This window comes from Grosmannia clavigera, assembly GCF_000143105.1.
Source record: "Grosmannia clavigera kw1407 unplaced genomic scaffold GCSC_132, whole genome shotgun sequence".
Taxonomy (NCBI): Eukaryota; Fungi; Ascomycota; class Sordariomycetes; order Ophiostomatales; family Ophiostomataceae; genus Leptographium; species Leptographium clavigerum.
This window is the reverse complement of record NW_014040810.1, coordinates 697,238-714,501: the sequence shown is the minus strand read 5'-3', so window position 1 is coordinate 714,501 and position 17,264 is coordinate 697,238. Positions and strand designations below refer to the sequence as shown.

At 52.4% G+C, this 17,264-nt stretch overlaps 6 protein-coding genes across 6 annotated transcripts; 3 read left to right on the top strand and 3 right to left on the bottom strand.

Annotated features, from left to right (window-relative positions):
* Window positions 1-433: 433 nt before the first annotated feature.
* Window positions 434-2,176, bottom strand: CMQ_5363 (uncharacterized protein; the record flags this gene model as incomplete). The annotated part of the gene is made up of 3 exons (XM_014319108.1): window positions 434-817; window positions 1,292-1,480; window positions 1,904-2,176. 3 exons carry the CDS (start codon window positions 2,174-2,176, stop codon window positions 434-436), a joined length of 846 nt encoding a protein of 281 aa, XP_014174583.1.
* Window positions 2,177-4,232: 2,056 nt separating this feature from the next.
* CMQ_5096 (uncharacterized protein) lies at window positions 4,233-4,526 on the top strand (the record flags this gene model as incomplete). Its single annotated transcript, XM_014318841.1, has 1 exon — window positions 4,233-4,526. The coding sequence occupies one exon, from the start codon at window positions 4,233-4,235 to the stop codon at window positions 4,524-4,526; it is 294 nt and encodes a 97-aa protein (XP_014174316.1).
* Window positions 4,527-5,749: 1,223 nt separating this feature from the next.
* On the top strand, window positions 5,750-7,929 carry CMQ_5205 (acid phosphatase; the record flags this gene model as incomplete). The annotated part of the gene is made up of 2 exons (XM_014318950.1): window positions 5,750-6,108; window positions 6,159-7,929. 2 exons carry the CDS (start codon window positions 5,750-5,752, stop codon window positions 7,927-7,929), a joined length of 2,130 nt encoding a protein of 709 aa, XP_014174425.1.
* A 2,418-nt stretch (window positions 7,930-10,347) lies between these two features.
* CMQ_5148 (udp-glucose 4-epimerase) lies at window positions 10,348-11,649 on the bottom strand (the record flags this gene model as incomplete). Its single annotated transcript, XM_014318893.1, has 1 exon — window positions 10,348-11,649. One exon carries the CDS (start codon window positions 11,647-11,649, stop codon window positions 10,348-10,350), a length of 1,302 nt encoding a protein of 433 aa, XP_014174368.1.
* A 1,072-nt stretch (window positions 11,650-12,721) lies between these two features.
* Window positions 12,722-13,900, top strand: CMQ_5260 (cell surface protein; the record flags this gene model as incomplete). Its single annotated transcript, XM_014319005.1, has 3 exons — window positions 12,722-12,810; window positions 12,952-13,306; window positions 13,556-13,900. The coding sequence occupies 3 exons, from the start codon at window positions 12,722-12,724 to the stop codon at window positions 13,898-13,900; spliced, it is 789 nt and encodes a 262-aa protein (XP_014174480.1).
* A 1,347-nt stretch (window positions 13,901-15,247) lies between these two features.
* Window positions 15,248-16,291, bottom strand: CMQ_5176 (spherulin 4-like cell surface; the record flags this gene model as incomplete). The annotated part of the gene is made up of 3 exons (XM_014318921.1): window positions 15,248-15,577; window positions 15,632-15,983; window positions 16,071-16,291. The coding sequence occupies 3 exons, from the start codon at window positions 16,289-16,291 to the stop codon at window positions 15,248-15,250; spliced, it is 903 nt and encodes a 300-aa protein (XP_014174396.1).
* Between the last annotated feature and the right edge of the window lie 973 nt (window positions 16,292-17,264).

Here is a 17,264-nt window from a genome sequence, read left to right as displayed (position 1 = left end):
AACCGACGACTGCACATACGAAGACGGGGACAAATACCAAGACGTTGACAGCTTTGATGTTGAAGTCGTTGGGGTCATTGTCCAAGACGTTGGCAGCTTTGTCGATATGAAAGACGAAGGGGTGGATTGGGATGAGCACGGCCTTCGTGACCTAGATGACGAGGTAGACAATGTGGTGAATGATGGTGTCGAAGTCGATGGCGGTGTAGACGTGGGCACGGACGAGGGCACCGATGAGGGACTGGTAGATGACGTCACGGGAGTTGAGGACGAGATCTGCCCACTGCATCCAGTTGTGGAGACACAGGAGCAAACTTTGGACACAGAGCTGATGACTTCCAGACCGGTAGCAATGCCGCATCCGCCAACGACACAGCCGACGACGGCATTTTGAATGGCGGCCGCCGATGCGCACTGGCAGACATAGTCACCGTCAGCGCAGCCAGCATTGGTTACGGCGGCAGACTCGATACAGCTGCTGGCACAGGACGGGACGGCACTGATTTGCGCTGCGCAAGGTGAGCACACCGGAGGTGGTGTTGTCACTGGTGAAGACGAGGAAGGCAGCGGCGTGGTAGTTGACGGAGTTGTCGAAGAGGGAGTGGTAATAACAGATGAGTGGGTAGCCGAGGGAGAAGAAGGGATGGAATGAGGGATAGAAGAGGGTGGAGATGAGCTGGAGGTCCATGTAGAATAGGGTGTAGCTGAAGAAGATACTGGAGGCTGAGAAGAGGATGCCGGAGGAGCGGTGGATGGAGTTGAAGTGGAAGCACCACAGCCGCTTGTCGTCACACAAGTACAGACATCTGAGACCGAGCTTAAGACGGCAAGGCCGGTGGCGATACCACAGTCACCTACGACGCAGTTCACAGCGGCGTTCTGGATGGCCGAAGCTGATGCGCACTGACACACATAATCGCCTTCAACACAACCGGCATTAGTGACAGCTGCGGATTCGATGCAGCTGCTGGCACATGCTGGTACCGCGGAGAATTGGGATGCACAGGGAGAGCAGACCGGAGGGGGAGTAGTTACAGGTGAAGAGATTGGGAGGGAGGACGAGGGTCCGTGTTGAGGACATGGATGAGAGGATGGATGATGGGACAGAAGAAGACGAAGAAGATGAAGATGAAGAGGACGAAGTAAGATAGGACGACGAGATAGAAGACGACGGTAGTATAGACGTCGGGGGCGGAGACGATGGATAAGTCAAGGTTGTGCTTGAGGACAATGACGAAGGCTGCGATGACGAGGCACCTCCGCATCCGCTGGTAGTCACGCATGTACACACGTTGGAGACAGAGTTGATGACGGCCATTCCGGTGGCGATGCCGCAGCCGCTAACCACACAGTTCAGAGCGGCGTTTTGGATGGCGGACGAAGAGACACACTGACAAGCATAGTCGCCATCAACACATCCAACATTGGTGACGGCGGCAGACGATATACAGCCGGTGGCACACGCAGGTACGGCAGAAATCTGTGGAGCACAAGGCGTACAGAAAGATGGTTGTGTGGTTGTGAGATATAGGGTTATCGACGACGAAGACGTAGAAGAGGGCGAGGAAGACGGCGTGGAATAAGGCGTGAGCGTAGATAAAGTGGATGAAGTGGACGATGAAGAAGTTGAAGAAGAGGAAGAAGAAGAGGAGGAGGAAGAAGAAGAGGAAGAAGAAGTCGAGGTCGAAGAAGATGTAGACGACGAAGATGTAGAGGGCGGGGACGTGGAGGAAGCCGGAGACGATGGCGTCGACGACGGGGATGCCGGTGTCGACGAAGAAGACGAGCTCGAGGAGGTGGTCAGAAGCACCGAGGAAGTCGAAGTCAAAGTCGTGACAGAGCTTCTGCTGCTGCTGCTGCTGCTACTAACAGAGCAGCCGTTCGACGAGACGCAGGTGCACACGTTTGACACGGAGCTGATAACGGCCAGACCGGTAGCGATGCCACAGCCACTGACGACACAGTTGAGCGCGGCGTTCTGGATGGCAGAGGAGGAGGCGCACTGGCAGGCGTAGTCCCCGTTGACGCAGCCGACGTTGGTGACGGCTGCAGATTCGATGCAGTCAGTGGCACACACAGGCACCAGGGCAATCTGGGCGGCGCACGGTGGACAGGCAGCGGCCTGAGCACGCACGGCAGTTGCTGTGAAGAGCACCAGCAGAGCGGCGTTCTTCATCGTGGTGGTCGTCCTGATGGCAATAACGAGCGGATTGTTTACTTTGTATAGCCGAGGTAGAGGCACTGGAGACGCAGGAGACTGCGTGAGATCTCTGTATGTCATGGTTGTCCCGGCCGAGATCTCATCACCGAAAGTCGTCGCTCTTTTGTAGCAGAGAATGGATTGTTCCCCTCATCAAACTTCACCTTTTTCTCACATGCTCGTCCACGAAAGCTGGCCCGCTCCGCCCGCTGCAGAGCTGGCCAAAAGACCAGTCTGGAGTCATCTCAGTCGACCCTTTCCCGGCCAGATCGGCGCCAACATGCTATCGACTTGTTCGAGCGGGGTGGTAACATTGGACTAAACAAACTATTGCCTTGACGTCAGTCACATTCCTCTGTTGGACATGCTTCCACGGTATAACAACGGGCATCCAGCGTACCGCCAAGCCGAGACAGGCTATCCGTGCATGCAAGGCGTCGTATTCAGAGTGCAGGAAGCGGGACCATGGCTCAATACAGTAATAGCCTGTGGCGATGGAAGATTGCCGGCAAAAAATGGAGCTGTGGTCTAAATAAACAACGAGACCCTGATTAGTGTGATCCATTCCCCCACAGGCAACGGGTTCTCTGCCCAGTGTGACGATCTAAAAGGCGGGGAAGACAGCAATAGCGTACTCACATGTTGATGCGAAAGTACTCCTTACTCTGTTCCCTTGTCTCATCCGAGACACGGTGTGAAATTGAGGAAATGGCGTGGATCGGCAGGACAGCAGGGGTCCGGCCAGGCGTGCACGCACCAACGATCGACAAATAACCGGTGGAAGTCCTGTCCAGGCTGGAATGTATGATCCGGCATGGCGATCTGGAGCAAAAGCGGAACAATTGTACATAGTAGATGGAATCGATGCCAGTCGTGGAAGTAAGATTGCAGTATGCCGGATGTGTCGAAGAAAGAAACGAGGACGAGCATGTTTAAGTAACAGCGTACCGGCGCCTGCAATCAGCTGTCAATCCCGATTCGATAGAATTGGTGATGGTTGTGAGCCTCGGTGACATCTGCAGGGGAAACGTGAACGAGCCACAAGAGGGTTAGCTGGCAACAGATAATGCGGAGAACCCTGCCAAAATTTAGTCTCCCTGCCCTCATGCACGCCAGACTCGGTACCGTCGTAGTTTATTTAGCCCAGAGAAAGGACGCAGCTGCAAAAGAGTTAAATTAGACTGTTTTGACGTTGAAAAGTTTCATGGCTCTTTTTTAAAGAACCGGTAAGATGCACAAGCTAGTGAGTTTGGAAGGAGCAACTGTTGTTCGCTGGGAGTGGGTCCACTTATGTTGTGCCCAGAGCTTTACTACGTAAGTTCTAGACACAAGTCTAGACTACCAATACTAGAGACCCCGCAGAGAAGCAGAAATACTTACGTATTTACCCAAGGTATCATCATTCTGGGTCTTGGCTTGTTCGACTTTCGGACGCAGGCATTGTGTGGGGTAATATGTCGTGTAAGAAGCTGTAATCTCTGGGATATGAATTCGGGTCAATGTGGATGTTCTAGGGTCTGTTTTCGGTGATGGCGTATGTAAAGGGTGTCGAACACTATGCAGGTGACAGTCAAAGGCTTGTACACAAATTTCATTATCCAGGCCTAGATTTGCCTATATACCAAGGGACTGCACGTTTACTTGATAAAGACGGAGCGTCTAGGCCAGATTTCTGTGTCATCATCCCAACTCCCCCGAGGGCCACGCGTTAATAGGATTATTCCGGCTTACTCAAAGCAGCATTTGGCCGAAACATGGTGTGTTCTTGCGCTGGGAACCGGCCGAATCGGGGATTAGAGGCCCGTCTGACATCGCCGTATATTACCCCACACATCAGGTGCCTTTCTTCTCTCCGGCGCCGTACGAAACAACATACAGCACCAGAAACAATGGCAGCCATGCTTCCAAGCACCATGAACAGGACCAGATCTCGTCCTCACTCCTCGTCTTATGCCTTTTTGAGCCTTCGACTACGCGGCAGGCTATCTCTTAGCGTCCGGCATTCTCGCTGTCCTCTACCATCGCTGTGCCGATGCCCGTGAGCACCAGCAACCACTCGCTGTTACCTATTGCATCGCCATCTCGTTGGCTGCCGTCACGAAGTACCTCCGCAGCCTCGGTCAGTTTCCTGGCCACAAGCTTCGACACCCCAGTTGCGATAACGCCTACACCTCGCCAGACCGCTCCGACCGCCCATCTGGAGGAGCACCCGTCTGACTTCGGTCTGCTGCGTGCTGTTCGCCACAGCACCAAGGTCGACGGCCGGGCTGCCAGCGGGGAGACCATGCCTAAGCCGCTAGGCAGCGACAAGCCGGAGTGGCTGTAAGAGAGCGTAATCTTTTCATGACAGCTATACGAGCATTTAAGGAATCTGAATCGGCTTGCTTCAGTATTATTTTAGTTGCTTTATTGGTATTCACCTGCAGTCCGTAGCTTCGAAGATGGTGCAACCTTGTAGACATTCGTACAAGAGGCTATGACATGTAGCAGGACTTGGCATGAAATCATTCATTTGACATAGGATTCCAGTCAGGCAATTTCGAACGTAAACTTGCAAGACAACGTTGTCTTGTTATAGCCGTATCTATAGTGTAGTGCGCCCTATGTTGGGAAGAGGACCGCTGAAAGTATGCTCTTCGCAAGAGAAAAAGGGGGAATTGGCAAGAAAATTCTTCGGCAGCATTGAGTGGCACTCGTACATAAGCTATGAAACGTGAGTATTAAGTACGGTATAAAGTAGAGACAAGAAGACAAGGAAGCACTAACTTACTCCCAGCAGAAACGGCATGGGCAAAATCACATTTCTGACCCCCAACACACCCCTATAGAAAAATGATTTCCTCTACCTGTTCGCCGCGACCGCCTACAGCGCGCTGTCGTCCAGCTTCCGTGAGTATTTCCAAAAGGAGCCATCATTGAATTCTTTTATCACCATAATATTGGGCACAGCCAGGATTAGCACATTCGTATCCACTAGGTCCCAAGGCCATTCTCGTATAATAAAATGCAGCAGTAGCTGCTGAATCCAATTGCATTGTCTTACTCTGAGGTGCATATAATTGACGCAATACTGCAGCACTGCATAGAGGGACTTGCCGCCAAATAGCACCAGGCATCACCAGCGGTGACTGCAAAAGCTGAAAGCAAGAGATAGTGCAGACAAACTAAGGATGTGGAGGCGCAGTTAGGGCGGGAAAGCTGTCTTGCTATTGGTCTATATACACAATCTCAAATGCTCTCCCGTTGATTGGCTCTGCACATGGTGGGCAGCTCTGTCCTCATTGGACAAGATAACAATACTCCAACTGCATGCCCTCATCAGGCAGGTGCAACTTCCACACCGGTTAAAGCTTCCACGTAGTTTTTTGGAGACTTGCAACAGTATGGACTCTTCAATGGCTCACCAATTGATGGATGTGGGTACAGGCACAGCCCCTGTGGATCTCTTGGATTTGCTCTTTTTCTCTCCATTCCTTGACCTGCCGATCTCTCAGTCGTCGATCACTTTCGATTTGCCTCAAATCTTGTATTTTGTTTCTGAGGAAAGCGATGAAGACCTCACAGGCACTCTCTCTAGCCGGGACCGCCCTGTTGGCGGCCACTGTCAATGGCGCCCCGACAGTCGATACCACCTATCCCTATACCGGGCCTGCTATTCCCGTTGCCGATTGGGTCGACCCGACGATCAGTGGCAATGGGAAGGGTTTTCCACGTCTGGTAGAGGCGCCAGGCGTGAAGCCATCGTCAGCCAACCCGACGAACAACGTCAATGTCATATCCTTGTCCTACGTGCCAAAGGGCATGAACATCCACTACCAGACGCCTTTCGGCCTAGGCGTCTTACCGTCGGTAAAATGGGGAACCAGCGAGGCGGCCTTGCTATACACGGTCACAGGCCAGACCCATGGGTAAGCAATCTCTTCTCCTTGTTACTGTCTGCTGTGTCTAACACCAAAAGCTATGACCGGACACCGCCTTGCTCCATGGTGGCGGTGACGCAGTGCAGCCAGTTCTTCCACGAGGTCCAGATCACGGATCTCCAGCCGGACACCACTTACTACTACCAGATCCTAGCAGCCAATGGGACGACGGAGTCGGACGTGCTCAGCTTCACTACAGCCCGTGCCGTTGGCGATCATAAGCCCTTCTCGGTGGCTGTGCTGAATGATATGGGCTATACCAATGCCCAGGGAACGTTCCGGCACCTAAACCTGGCCGCAGACGACGGCTTAGCTTTTGCCTGGCACGGCGGCGACCTCAGCTACGCCGACGATTGGTACTCTGGCATTCTTCCGTGCTCCGACGACTGGCCGGTGTGCTACAACGGCACATCCTCAAGCCTGCCGCCCGGTGACTACCCGAACAGCTACAACGAGCCATTGCCGGCGGGCGAAGTTCCCGGACAGGGCGGGCCGTATGGCGGTGACATGAGCGTTCTCTACGAATCTAACTGGGATTTGTGGCAGCAGTGGGTGCAGAACCTGACGATCCGGCTCCCCTATATGGTGATGCCAGGGAACCACGAGGCGGCGTGTGCCGAGTTTGACGGGCCGAACAACGAGCTGACGGCATACCTGGTCGACGACAAGGCCAATGGAACGGCGCCCAAGTCGGAGCTGACGTACTTTAGCTGTCCTCCATCGCAGCGGAACTACACCGCATTCCAGCACCGGTTTCGCATGCCGGGCAGCGAGACCGGCGGCGTCGGCAACATGTGGTACTCGTTCGACTACGGGCTGGCGCACTTTATCAGCCTCAACGGCGAGACAGACTACGCTTACAGCCCGGAGTGGCCGTTCATCCGTGACACTGACGGCGTGGCGACGGAGCCGAGAGAGAACCAGACGTATATCACGGACAGCGGCCCGTTTGGCTACATCAAAGACAATGCCTACACCAAGACGGAGGCATACGAGCAGTACCAGTGGCTGGTTCGCGATCTTGCCGCCATCGACCGCAGCAAGACGCCGTGGGTCTTTGTGATGAGCCACCGGCCAATGTACAGCACGGCCTACTCGTCAGACCAACTGCACATACGCAACGCATTCGAAGAGACCCTGCTGCAGTACGGCGTGGACGCCTATCTCGCCGGCCACATCCACTGGTACGAGCGCATGTTTCCCATGGGTCGCAACGGCACCATCGACATGGCCTCCGTGGCTGCCAACGACAACAACACCTACTACACCAACACTGGTGTGTCCATGGCACACATTGTCAACGGCATGGCCGGCAATATTGAGAGCCACAGCACGCTAGCTGACGGCAAAGTTGTCTTGAACCTGACTGCCGTTCTAGACCAGACGCACTATGGCTTCAGCAAGCTGACCGTGCACAACGCGTCAGTCGTCACTTGGGACTTTGTGCGTGGCGACGGCTGCGGCATCGGAGATTCCCTCACACTGATCAAGAGGAGCAACAGCACGAACAATAGCACAGCGACACCGTCCAGTCTTGGCTACAATGCAACCCATATCGCATCCAGCTCATCAACTAAAAGTGTTTCCACGCGCTTCCCCACCGGTGTCTCCACGACAAGTGTGTCCATAGGAAGTGCTACAATTGCTACAACGACCCCAGCTGGCACGGCTGATCGCGCGACCGCCAGCATATCTACCACGATCTCTGGTACGGTCGCGATTGTCACTAGCGGCAGCTTGCAGCAGAAGACGTCAATTGAGTTGGCGTCATTCGCAGTCTTGCTGTGTGGAGTGTGGTATTTTACGTAATAATCACGTGTACATTCTGAGCTTAGCCTCTAGACACTGAAAATTATGCAATTTGTTGAGCGTGCATTGCGTGGGTCGTCGGTCTTCTAATCCTCCGGCTTCTGGAAGGCACACGATCGCTTGCGTGCTCGGAACCGAGCTCGTATAGAACTCGTATAGAAATCGCGTAGAACTCGTGAAAATCTCGTGAAAATCTCGTGTAAAGCTCGTATACGCCCCTTAGCCACATACTCCGTAGTCGTAGTAGAACTTCGAGAGTCTGTTACAGAATCCCTCGATTGGAAAAGGACGGGCCGGTTCGGCGTGTTTCGAGATGTTTACTATGTACTCGTACCGGGGGACGGGGGTATTGGGACGGATGGTGGGCCGCTGACCCGCCCAAGACGGTGCCCGTGCCGCTGGAAACGGAGGAATCCCTACTCGCAAGGTCTCTTGCCGTCGCGGAAGAACGCAAGATCGGCAAAAGCTACGACTCCTCCGGGAGTGGATGTTCACTAGGATGGACATCGGGGAGCGTGCTCAAGATGGTCCGTGTGATGAACGAAACAATCAGATACGCGTCAGCACTCCAGTACGTGGGACTTTGTAAATCCTACTCTTTACGGTCCCCTGTAGCGGCCAATGTGTCGGCGCCAAGACAGCCCCTGAGCTAGTCCATGTCGTAGGGCCCGAACGAATAGACGAACGGTGCGTTTCGTGATATTAATAGGTACAATGTACCATGGCCCTAAAAAAGGAATGATCGCGTTTCGTTTTCTGTACGAGCACGACGTACGTCGTATGCTCGTGCTGTCCCGCAACAGCATCGCAACTGGAGCTCAATATCGGCCTATTCGGCGGCCAACACGACATTCTGGGGGAAATTGTGGCGGTTGGGCTGGGTCCGAGCGTTTAATTATCTTACGTGGCCTGTCACGTGGCCTTTCGAGATTCTGAAGTAGGGGGCTCCAGGACGGCCAATGCACAGAAGGTCACGTGTCGGTAGAAACATCAAAGACATGAGAGACTGCGAAAATCCATATTTGTGGCCTACTATGTATGTCGGAATTATTTGTCTCGGTGGTGTGCACGTATCTTTTGTTGTGGCGCCGGGGTGGCTGGCGATCCTCAAGTCATCAGTAGCAAGTGTAGATCACGGATCCACATCAGTACAAGGAACTGGCGCTCTCTGCCTCCAAAAATCGACTTCTACATAGATACACTTTCGTCCAGGTGATCGTCTCCTCCACAACGGAGCGGCCCTGGATCTACATGTCTGGCCTTTAGTACAGAGTAGTACGGTGTATGATGAAGATCAGTACGAGTATACAATTTATAGATTGTTCTACTTGCCTTACAGATCTGCACAACAATGCTAGATTCTTATTAGTCATAGAAACGGCATTGTGGCACGTCATGTGATTGTTGTTCGTCCCTCCGAATAGCATCGCCTTGCAGTGCACATTGAAAAAACAGTATGCCGGCTTGTCTAATCCTCCCGTACATAAGTATGCCATAAAAGCGGCTAGTACACTTTGTGCGGAGTATTCGGCAAATTGATGCCTGTTCCATTTTACAAGAGTTCTGCCACTACATCATCACTTTAGTATCCTAACTGCACATCAAATAGTCTGCACGATAACGCCGGAGTATTGTTTGTTTGACTAGCTAGAAATACTAAGTCAATCTTCCATATACTGTCAATCAGTAGTAACCCTTAAAAATGGAATTACTAATGTAGTTGCCGAACAATGCTCTTAAAACACCAAGTAATTGTATTTTTCAGAAACTTAGCATGGCACATAGTTAAACAAGTATCAAAAAGTAGATGTATTATGCCTTGCAAAGCAATACACAAATCATTCGTGATCCACCCTAGAAACTGCCTATATAACGCAAACCGAGTGGCAAATCAGTTTAAAGCTTAATTTACGGATGCCTTTAAACGGGAGCCCTTTTGTTCTCTATATTATAAGCATGTTCTTACCACAATCTGACCACCGCATTTTATTGAAGTATACATCTACCACATTGTTACAATTATAATAATCTAGCTGCCATCTTTACAAAGGGGGCGGCGCATTCAGGGCGTTCAGGGCATCTGAAATACTAGTTCCTGGTAGCTGTAGGCGTTTTGTTGTGCTAGACAAATAAAAGTCTAGGCCCTCAATCCGTGAAAAATTCAGTCAACCTACGAAGTCGTGGGCTTCATCCCTTCCTCTTTATAGTATGAATCCACAAATGTAGAATCTCCATTGCGCCAAGTAGAAGATTGTGTATTAGGACATCTCATCGCATTGAAAAGCACCTGGTATTAAAGCCAACCTAATGAATGTAGCGGTATCATAGCACAACAAATCTAAGAAACATTTTATGGAACACTCAAACGCCCAAAACCCAGTAATCAGAAAAACAAAAAAAAGTCGCATCACCCGTACTTTAAATCAAATTGAGATAATGACAGATATCCCAGCATGCATCTCTGAGGGATTTTTCGGCCTTCCAACCGAGCTCCTCTTGTGCACGACCGACAGCTGCAATGGACGACTCCACATCACCCGGCCGTCGGTCAACTAGTTGCCAGGGAATTTTGCGTCCTGAAACCGACTCCATGGCACGGATCACTTCCAGAATGGAACAGCCTTTGCCGACGCCCAGGTTGAAGGTGCGGTAGGAGCCCTTGAGGCGGCCCTCTCGACAGGCCGACAGAGCGGCCGTGTGACCCCGGGCCAGGTCGCTGACGTGGATAAAGTCGCGCATGGCTGTGCCATCGGGCGTGTTCCAGTCGCCGCCAAAGACCAGAAGCTCTTTACGAGCGCCGGTCATGGTCTGCGTGACCAGTGGCAACAGGTTGAGCGATTCGCCCTTGGGATTCTCCGCGAGCAGACCGGACGAATCGCAGCCGATGGGGTTGAAATAACGGAGTACAACAATGTTCCAAGACGGGTCGGAAACAACCAGGTCTGAGAGGATGGCCTCGGCAAAGAACTTTGAGCGGCCGTACGGGTTGGTGATCTCAACGCAGCCAGACTGCGGTTGACGCTCGCTATCTTCAGACTCCAGCGCTTGCTCGCAAGATTGCAGGCAGTTCGTCTCCAGAAGAGTGCGGCCGGCTTGACCTAGGTAGCCATAGACAACGGCAGAAGAAGAGAAGATGAATGTCTTGATGGAGAATTCCTCGAGCAGGGCGAGCAGATCGACAAAGCCGTTAACGTTGTTCTTGTAGTACTTCAACGGCTGGCATATGCTCTCATGGACCGTCTTGTAAGCGGCAAAGTGGATGACGCCGACTATGTCGGTGATCTTTGTCCCGTTGTGAGACGGTGCGATGGACGAGTGAAGCTCAAGGACATTTTGCATTGCTGGTAGGTCTCGGTAGTTGATGTTGTGATACTCGACTACCGGACATTGGCCGCACTCATGTGCAGCATAATGAAGACGGGCAACCTCGTGAATTCCGTCGAGCACATGGCGGTAGCTGTTGCTTAGATCGTCCACAATGATGACATTGTAGCCAGCCTTTAGCAACTCCACGGTTGTGTGGCTGCCGATGAAACCTAATCCACCAGTGACGAGCACGTACTCGTCTCTTGAAGGAATGGGAAGAATGTCACTGAGCGAGACATCCGAGACGGCAGCATCAAAGTCGCTGGTCTCTGTAGCGGGTGTAGGTGGACATGAGGTTGTGGAACGGGACTGATCGTTGCCCGAATATTCGGAAGCAGGATAGGAGCGGTTCATCTTCCGTAGGATATGTGTGTATGTGGGAGTGGGAGTGTGTGTGGACGAAAAGTGAAAGAGATGGAGCGATGGAAGTGTGTATTTGCTTGGTGTCCTAGGATAGAAAACAAGAGCCGGCCTTGATGTGAATAATAATAGTTGGCCAAGCTTGCGGCCACTAACACGAACTATATTGTCGGAAGATAAATACAAAACACGAACAGCCCAGTCGTAGTCTGAAAACTGGAGACGGGTGTGCTCGGCCGTGGCTGGAGCCGAGTTTGAGACAAGACGATGACGATCAAGCGGCAAAAACGAAGCAAGAAGAAAAAAAAACAGGAAGAGAGACAGGAGGTGGAGACTCCCAGCTGTCTAGTGTAGAGCAGGATTTCCCACTTGGTGAAAACGTGAGCGCAGCTCAATACATGTCGTGCTCATGTAGGAATGGTCAGTGCCTATCATCCGCCTAGTCTATTGCGTCTCTTTCAGCTGCACTGGGGCATCGTTGGCAACCATTGCCCAATTTCCGTGTCAGAGGCTGAGAACGGGGCAACTAGAAGCAGCAGGCTCATACGGAAGCGAAGTTTGGCTCTCGTCCAAGCTTTCTTTGGCGAATTCTGGCCGTGGCAATATTATAAGGGATCCCTTTATGAACAGAAATAAATCCGGCTGGACGTTGTGGCTGGAACCTATCAAATATGCCATACCGATATAAGACGTCAATGAGTGTGTTAGTGCTATATTACCGTTGAGTGGGTGAAAAGGGGGATATAGAGTGGGCGTTGGGGGCGTGAGCCTAGAAAAGCCCCCGGGCCCTACCGACAGGGAAAAATATTTTTAGCGCAGTATTGGGCGCTGGTGGACAGTTCTCGGATCGTAAGTTGTCGTAGTGGTGGTTGCCTAAACGGAGGGGCGCTAAGGAGAGGAGAAACGGCCTGGAGGTGGGGATTGTAGGCGTCCAAACGGAGGCCTAGCAGTTTCAGCCTTTGAGATTTGGTATAAATTTATTGAGGGCCCAACGGAGCGTCTCGCCACAGCTGCATCCTCATTTCCATCACACCGAATAAATTGCACCATTAGTTTTAGGCTCAGAATGGAAGAGACCAGCGCAAAGACGTGGCTTGTGATGCCGTTGTACATCTACCCACTCACCGAATCCACATGGGGCGCACTCTATGACGTGTATGTGTCACCTAGCCGTCGTTTTGTCCCTTTCTGACTATGACCTCTTGGCTTTTTTTATGCCTCTCCGTGTCTCTGCTTGCTTCCGTTGTCTCCGTCGTCTCGTCTGAAGCTGATCCTGCCCCCCCCACCTGTCTGCAGGATTATTGGGTATCCAGACCTGAATTTTCTGGTTATTGTGAACCCAAACAGTGGCCCAGGCGACGCCGATCTGCCTGGCCACGACTATGTTCGAGAGGTGCCGAAGCTGAACTCGTATCCAAACGTGTGCACTGTCGGTTATGTGCGCGTGGGCTGGTGCAGGCGGACCCTCGAGGAGACGTTTGAGGATATACGGACTTATGCCGACTGGAAGCGGGACGACATACCGGGTTTCTACGTGGAGGGCATCTACCTGGACGAAACGCCGAACCATGTCGCGCCGGAGCGGGCGCAGCACCTGCACGCTCTCAGACAGTACATCAAGAACGCCGAGGGACTAGTGGGCGACCGTCTGGTATGTGATCATCCCATCTTGTTGGAAGGAAGACGTGCATGGCCGCTCGAGCGTACGCCGTATTCGCAGTGGTTGGGAGCCAATCGATCCGCTGGCAACCGCCGTGGCGCTGTTTCTCCTCTTCCTTCTTCGTGTTTTCTCGGGGTTTTCCTTTTTCGGCTTTGGCGCCGTTCTAGTGCCGTGGTCTATTCCCGGTTTCGAAACTTATTAATAGCTAGTGAAGCGCTGATGCTGATGTTGTGTGAGCAGGTCGTGCACAATCCAGGAACACCCCCGGAGGGCCACCTGAAGCACTTTGGAAGTCCCGACATGGTGTGCTTGTGCGAGGAGCCCTATAAGATGTACGGTGACGACGGCGTGCAACGGCGGCTGAGAGACTACGCCCTGCCTTGGCACCAGACTATCTATCAGATTTCGGGCATCCCGGCCGAGCTCATGGACGACGTAGTGCAGGAGCTGTGTCAGCGTGCCAAGTATGTGTTTGCAACCGACCTGGTCGACGACTTTTACGAGAGTTTTAGTCCCAGCTGGGCAGGATTTGCGGCGGCGGTGAACCGGAGCAACCAGCTGCAGGCCAGAGCGGCGTGCAGCTGAAGGGTGCAGGATGCAGTGAGGCACAAATACGTCGTACGGCAGCTCGCTCAAGGCTTTCCGGAACATAATAATAGGTCGTAATAATAGATACCCCAGAACAGGTACAAAAATACTACGTCGTAGCCTGGGAGCTCCACTTTGACACGACTGTCCCTGTGAAAGTGCACAAGATACTTTTCTGACCCACATGTGGACCCGACATAGGACATACATAGTACGGAGTACGGAGTAGTATTGGCTAAAAGGGTGGAGATGCGATGGATGAAGGATGGGCACAGACAACACGTCAATAAGCACACAATGGGCGGCAGCAAAGACAGTATAGCGAAAGGACGGAATAGCTATGGCACCAGAGCACCAGAGACGCGTACAAAATGACGTCACTGGGCAGCGACCAACGGAACGATGATGCCGTGACGAAGGAAGCAAGAGGAACGGACTGCTGGCCCGGGCTCGCACCAAGTGACCGCCAGCGCATCCGTTGGCTGTGCAACTTGACAGAAGTACGGCATACATAGTAATACGAGCTTTTAGTAGTAAAATTCAACTTGGCAGGACGATGACCGCTGAAGAAAAACCAGTAAACTACGGAGTACGGAGTGCGACGAAAATGTCGAAGTGGACCCACCTAAAGCCGTTCCAATCAAATAGCACATCTTCTCGGTGATTAATGTGCTCGCATGACGAGTATTTGCATGGCGGTATACTCCATCCAGACTTGGGCTTGCTATGAACGATATTTCGGATGACCGGTCGCAAACAGCACTGAACCGGCGAGAGTGCGGCTGAAGTACGTCGGTGGAGACAAATAGCAGAGAAAACGATACGAGTGTAGGGACCCTGTCGTATGTATCTTACCCGGTTCTATGTATGTACGCCGAATCTAATCTCCGGCAGCGCGCTGACCATTTCAGGGAATACCGTACGACGTACGACGTAGTACGACGTAAACTGCTGTGGGAAAAACGGTAGCCCCTGTTTCGCCATGCGCTGAAGCGAATACTACATAGTAAGATACCAGCCACTACCAGTCCCTGACTAGCGACTACGTGCCGTACTAACTGTATGCAGTAATACGCCACACGTATGGAGAAGCGTATGCTACGCTTGCGCCAAAACTGAATATTGATCCTACTAATTCGGCGATTGCCGCCGCTACTAACGTGAAACGGAAGCACGGCTATTGGCTTTGTCCGTTATCGCATAGTAAGCCTGCCACATGGCGAGACTCAATCCATTATAATACTAGTATCGTAGCTTATAATCCGTTCTCTGGCTCGTTTCTCAACAGAGTGCGCGAAAACATGTAACGACATATTAAATAAAGAAGACCATAGTTGGCCTGACCTAGTTGGTGCCAAGAGGCATCTGTTCGGTGAATTGGAGCCAGTCATCCGAGAAGGCCTCGTAGTAGTCGGCCGTTAGGTCGGTGACGAATAAATGCTCAGCAAACCGGGAGAGAGTGCTTAGAAGACCGCTGAGCGTGTTGTTACCCATAACGGGTAAACTATTGACCATGATGCTGTACGCCGACCGAGTGGAATATGTCTCATACAAGGCTTTGACCGTGGTTTCTTTCACGCTCCAAGCGCTGAAGTCGTCCTCGAAAATGACAGTAATGTCAGGGCTGGTAACATTGAATTCCGCATCGGGAACAGTGCCAGGGTTGTGGATGATCTATACAGGAAGGTGATCAGCAAGAGAGGAGCTAGACGAAGCGACAAGTATTACCGTCTTGGAGCCCCGCAGGCCGGTGGCGTTTTTGACCGCGGCGTCGGCCGTGACCATGAAGTCAACCGCGTCGGCGGTGTACTGGTGCGGCGCCTCGTCGAAGAAGATGCCGTGCATGGCGATGTCGCTGTTGTTGGTATACCAACCGGAGTAGATGTTGACCTCGTCGACGACGTCTGAGATGTTGCGGCTGGCATAGCCGGTGCGGACGTAGCCGACGGTGCGGACGTTGGCAAACGAGTTGAGACGCTTCACGCCGGCCACATAGTTGTCATCGGGAATGTTTCCAGAGCCGGGACCGCTCTTGGGGTTAATGACGATGGTGAAGTTGAGAACGGGATTATTAGTCAAGCTGTGGGGAAGGGAGGGGGAGTATGAGCGGCGTGTTTATAGCATAGGGCAATAGGGCAGAGAAAGGAGTCTTTGACCGAATACTCACGCTTCATATAGAGGAGACCACGTCGACGAGTTGGTCGGGTAGATGTAGAGCGGCAGCAGGACGGATGTGCTGAGGTGCTTGTGGTGGCGATTGTTCCGCGGAAGGAGGACGGCCAGAGGGACGACGATGACAATGATGATGATAATGGCAATGATGGCCAAAAGGATCCAGAGCCATTTGGAGTGACGCCACTTTTGTGGCAAGTGTTTCTCGAGATTCATGATGAGGGCAGGAGAAGATAGATACAGGAGGACACAGAGTGTGAGGCTGATAGAACACAGGACCACTGGACCACAGGACCAGAAGAGCACAAGTCAAGAAGGCGATCAGGACTGGCCGGAACAGGACAGGTTCACGGGACCACACCGTCCGGACAGGTTCACGGGACTATTGCAAAGGAGAGGCGGTGCAGAGGAGGTGCAAAAGAGACGCCGTGCTGCAGGAGGGCTGAAAGTGTTGTTGCAAAAGCAAAGTGGGGTGGGGGGGGGGAGAAACTTAAGATGGAAGAACTGTTGTCGAGCTGGGCTATACCAAAAGTAGGTGGGGTGGTCTGGGCACACAGCTGGGATGCCTTGCCATCAGACGAAACGGTGCGGTGGTGCCTGTGCGATCTAGAGCTTGAGGATGGCGGCGGATGCGAGAGAACGCGAGACGATGGCGGTGCCAGCTGTCACATCAATCTCGTATCTGCAAGATAATTCCTCTTTCGGATACAAGTGGAGTTTCAGCTTCGCACCAGCCGTTAATCTTTTGCTTATTTCGTTTAAATTTTTTTTCATCGGTGGCGTCGTCGATACGATAGTGCTCCATCTCAGCACATACTCTGTACGAGATATTACGGAGTATGGACTCGTATGTGCAGTTCTCGTGCATGGAGGGTCCATACGACCAAAACGGACATGGGTCTATGCGGCCCTGGCTAGTTCGGCAATACGTCCTAGGGCGACCCAGTACGAAGTACCAACCCTCTCTAGCTGTCGAGTTTTTTATTGCGCTAAAGTAGAGTGGCGCTTCAGCTGCAGAGAGGATGCCGCTTGATACGGCCACGGCCAGCCGCCGACCAGCACGCCCCATTTTCAAGCTCGGTAAAAAGGGGCCCAAACAGGGGCGCCGTTATGTTGCCTTTTTTTGCCCTGTTCTTGGGGGGATAGTAGGATTTTTGGTGCTATCGGCGGATTGGCTGGTCTATGTCAG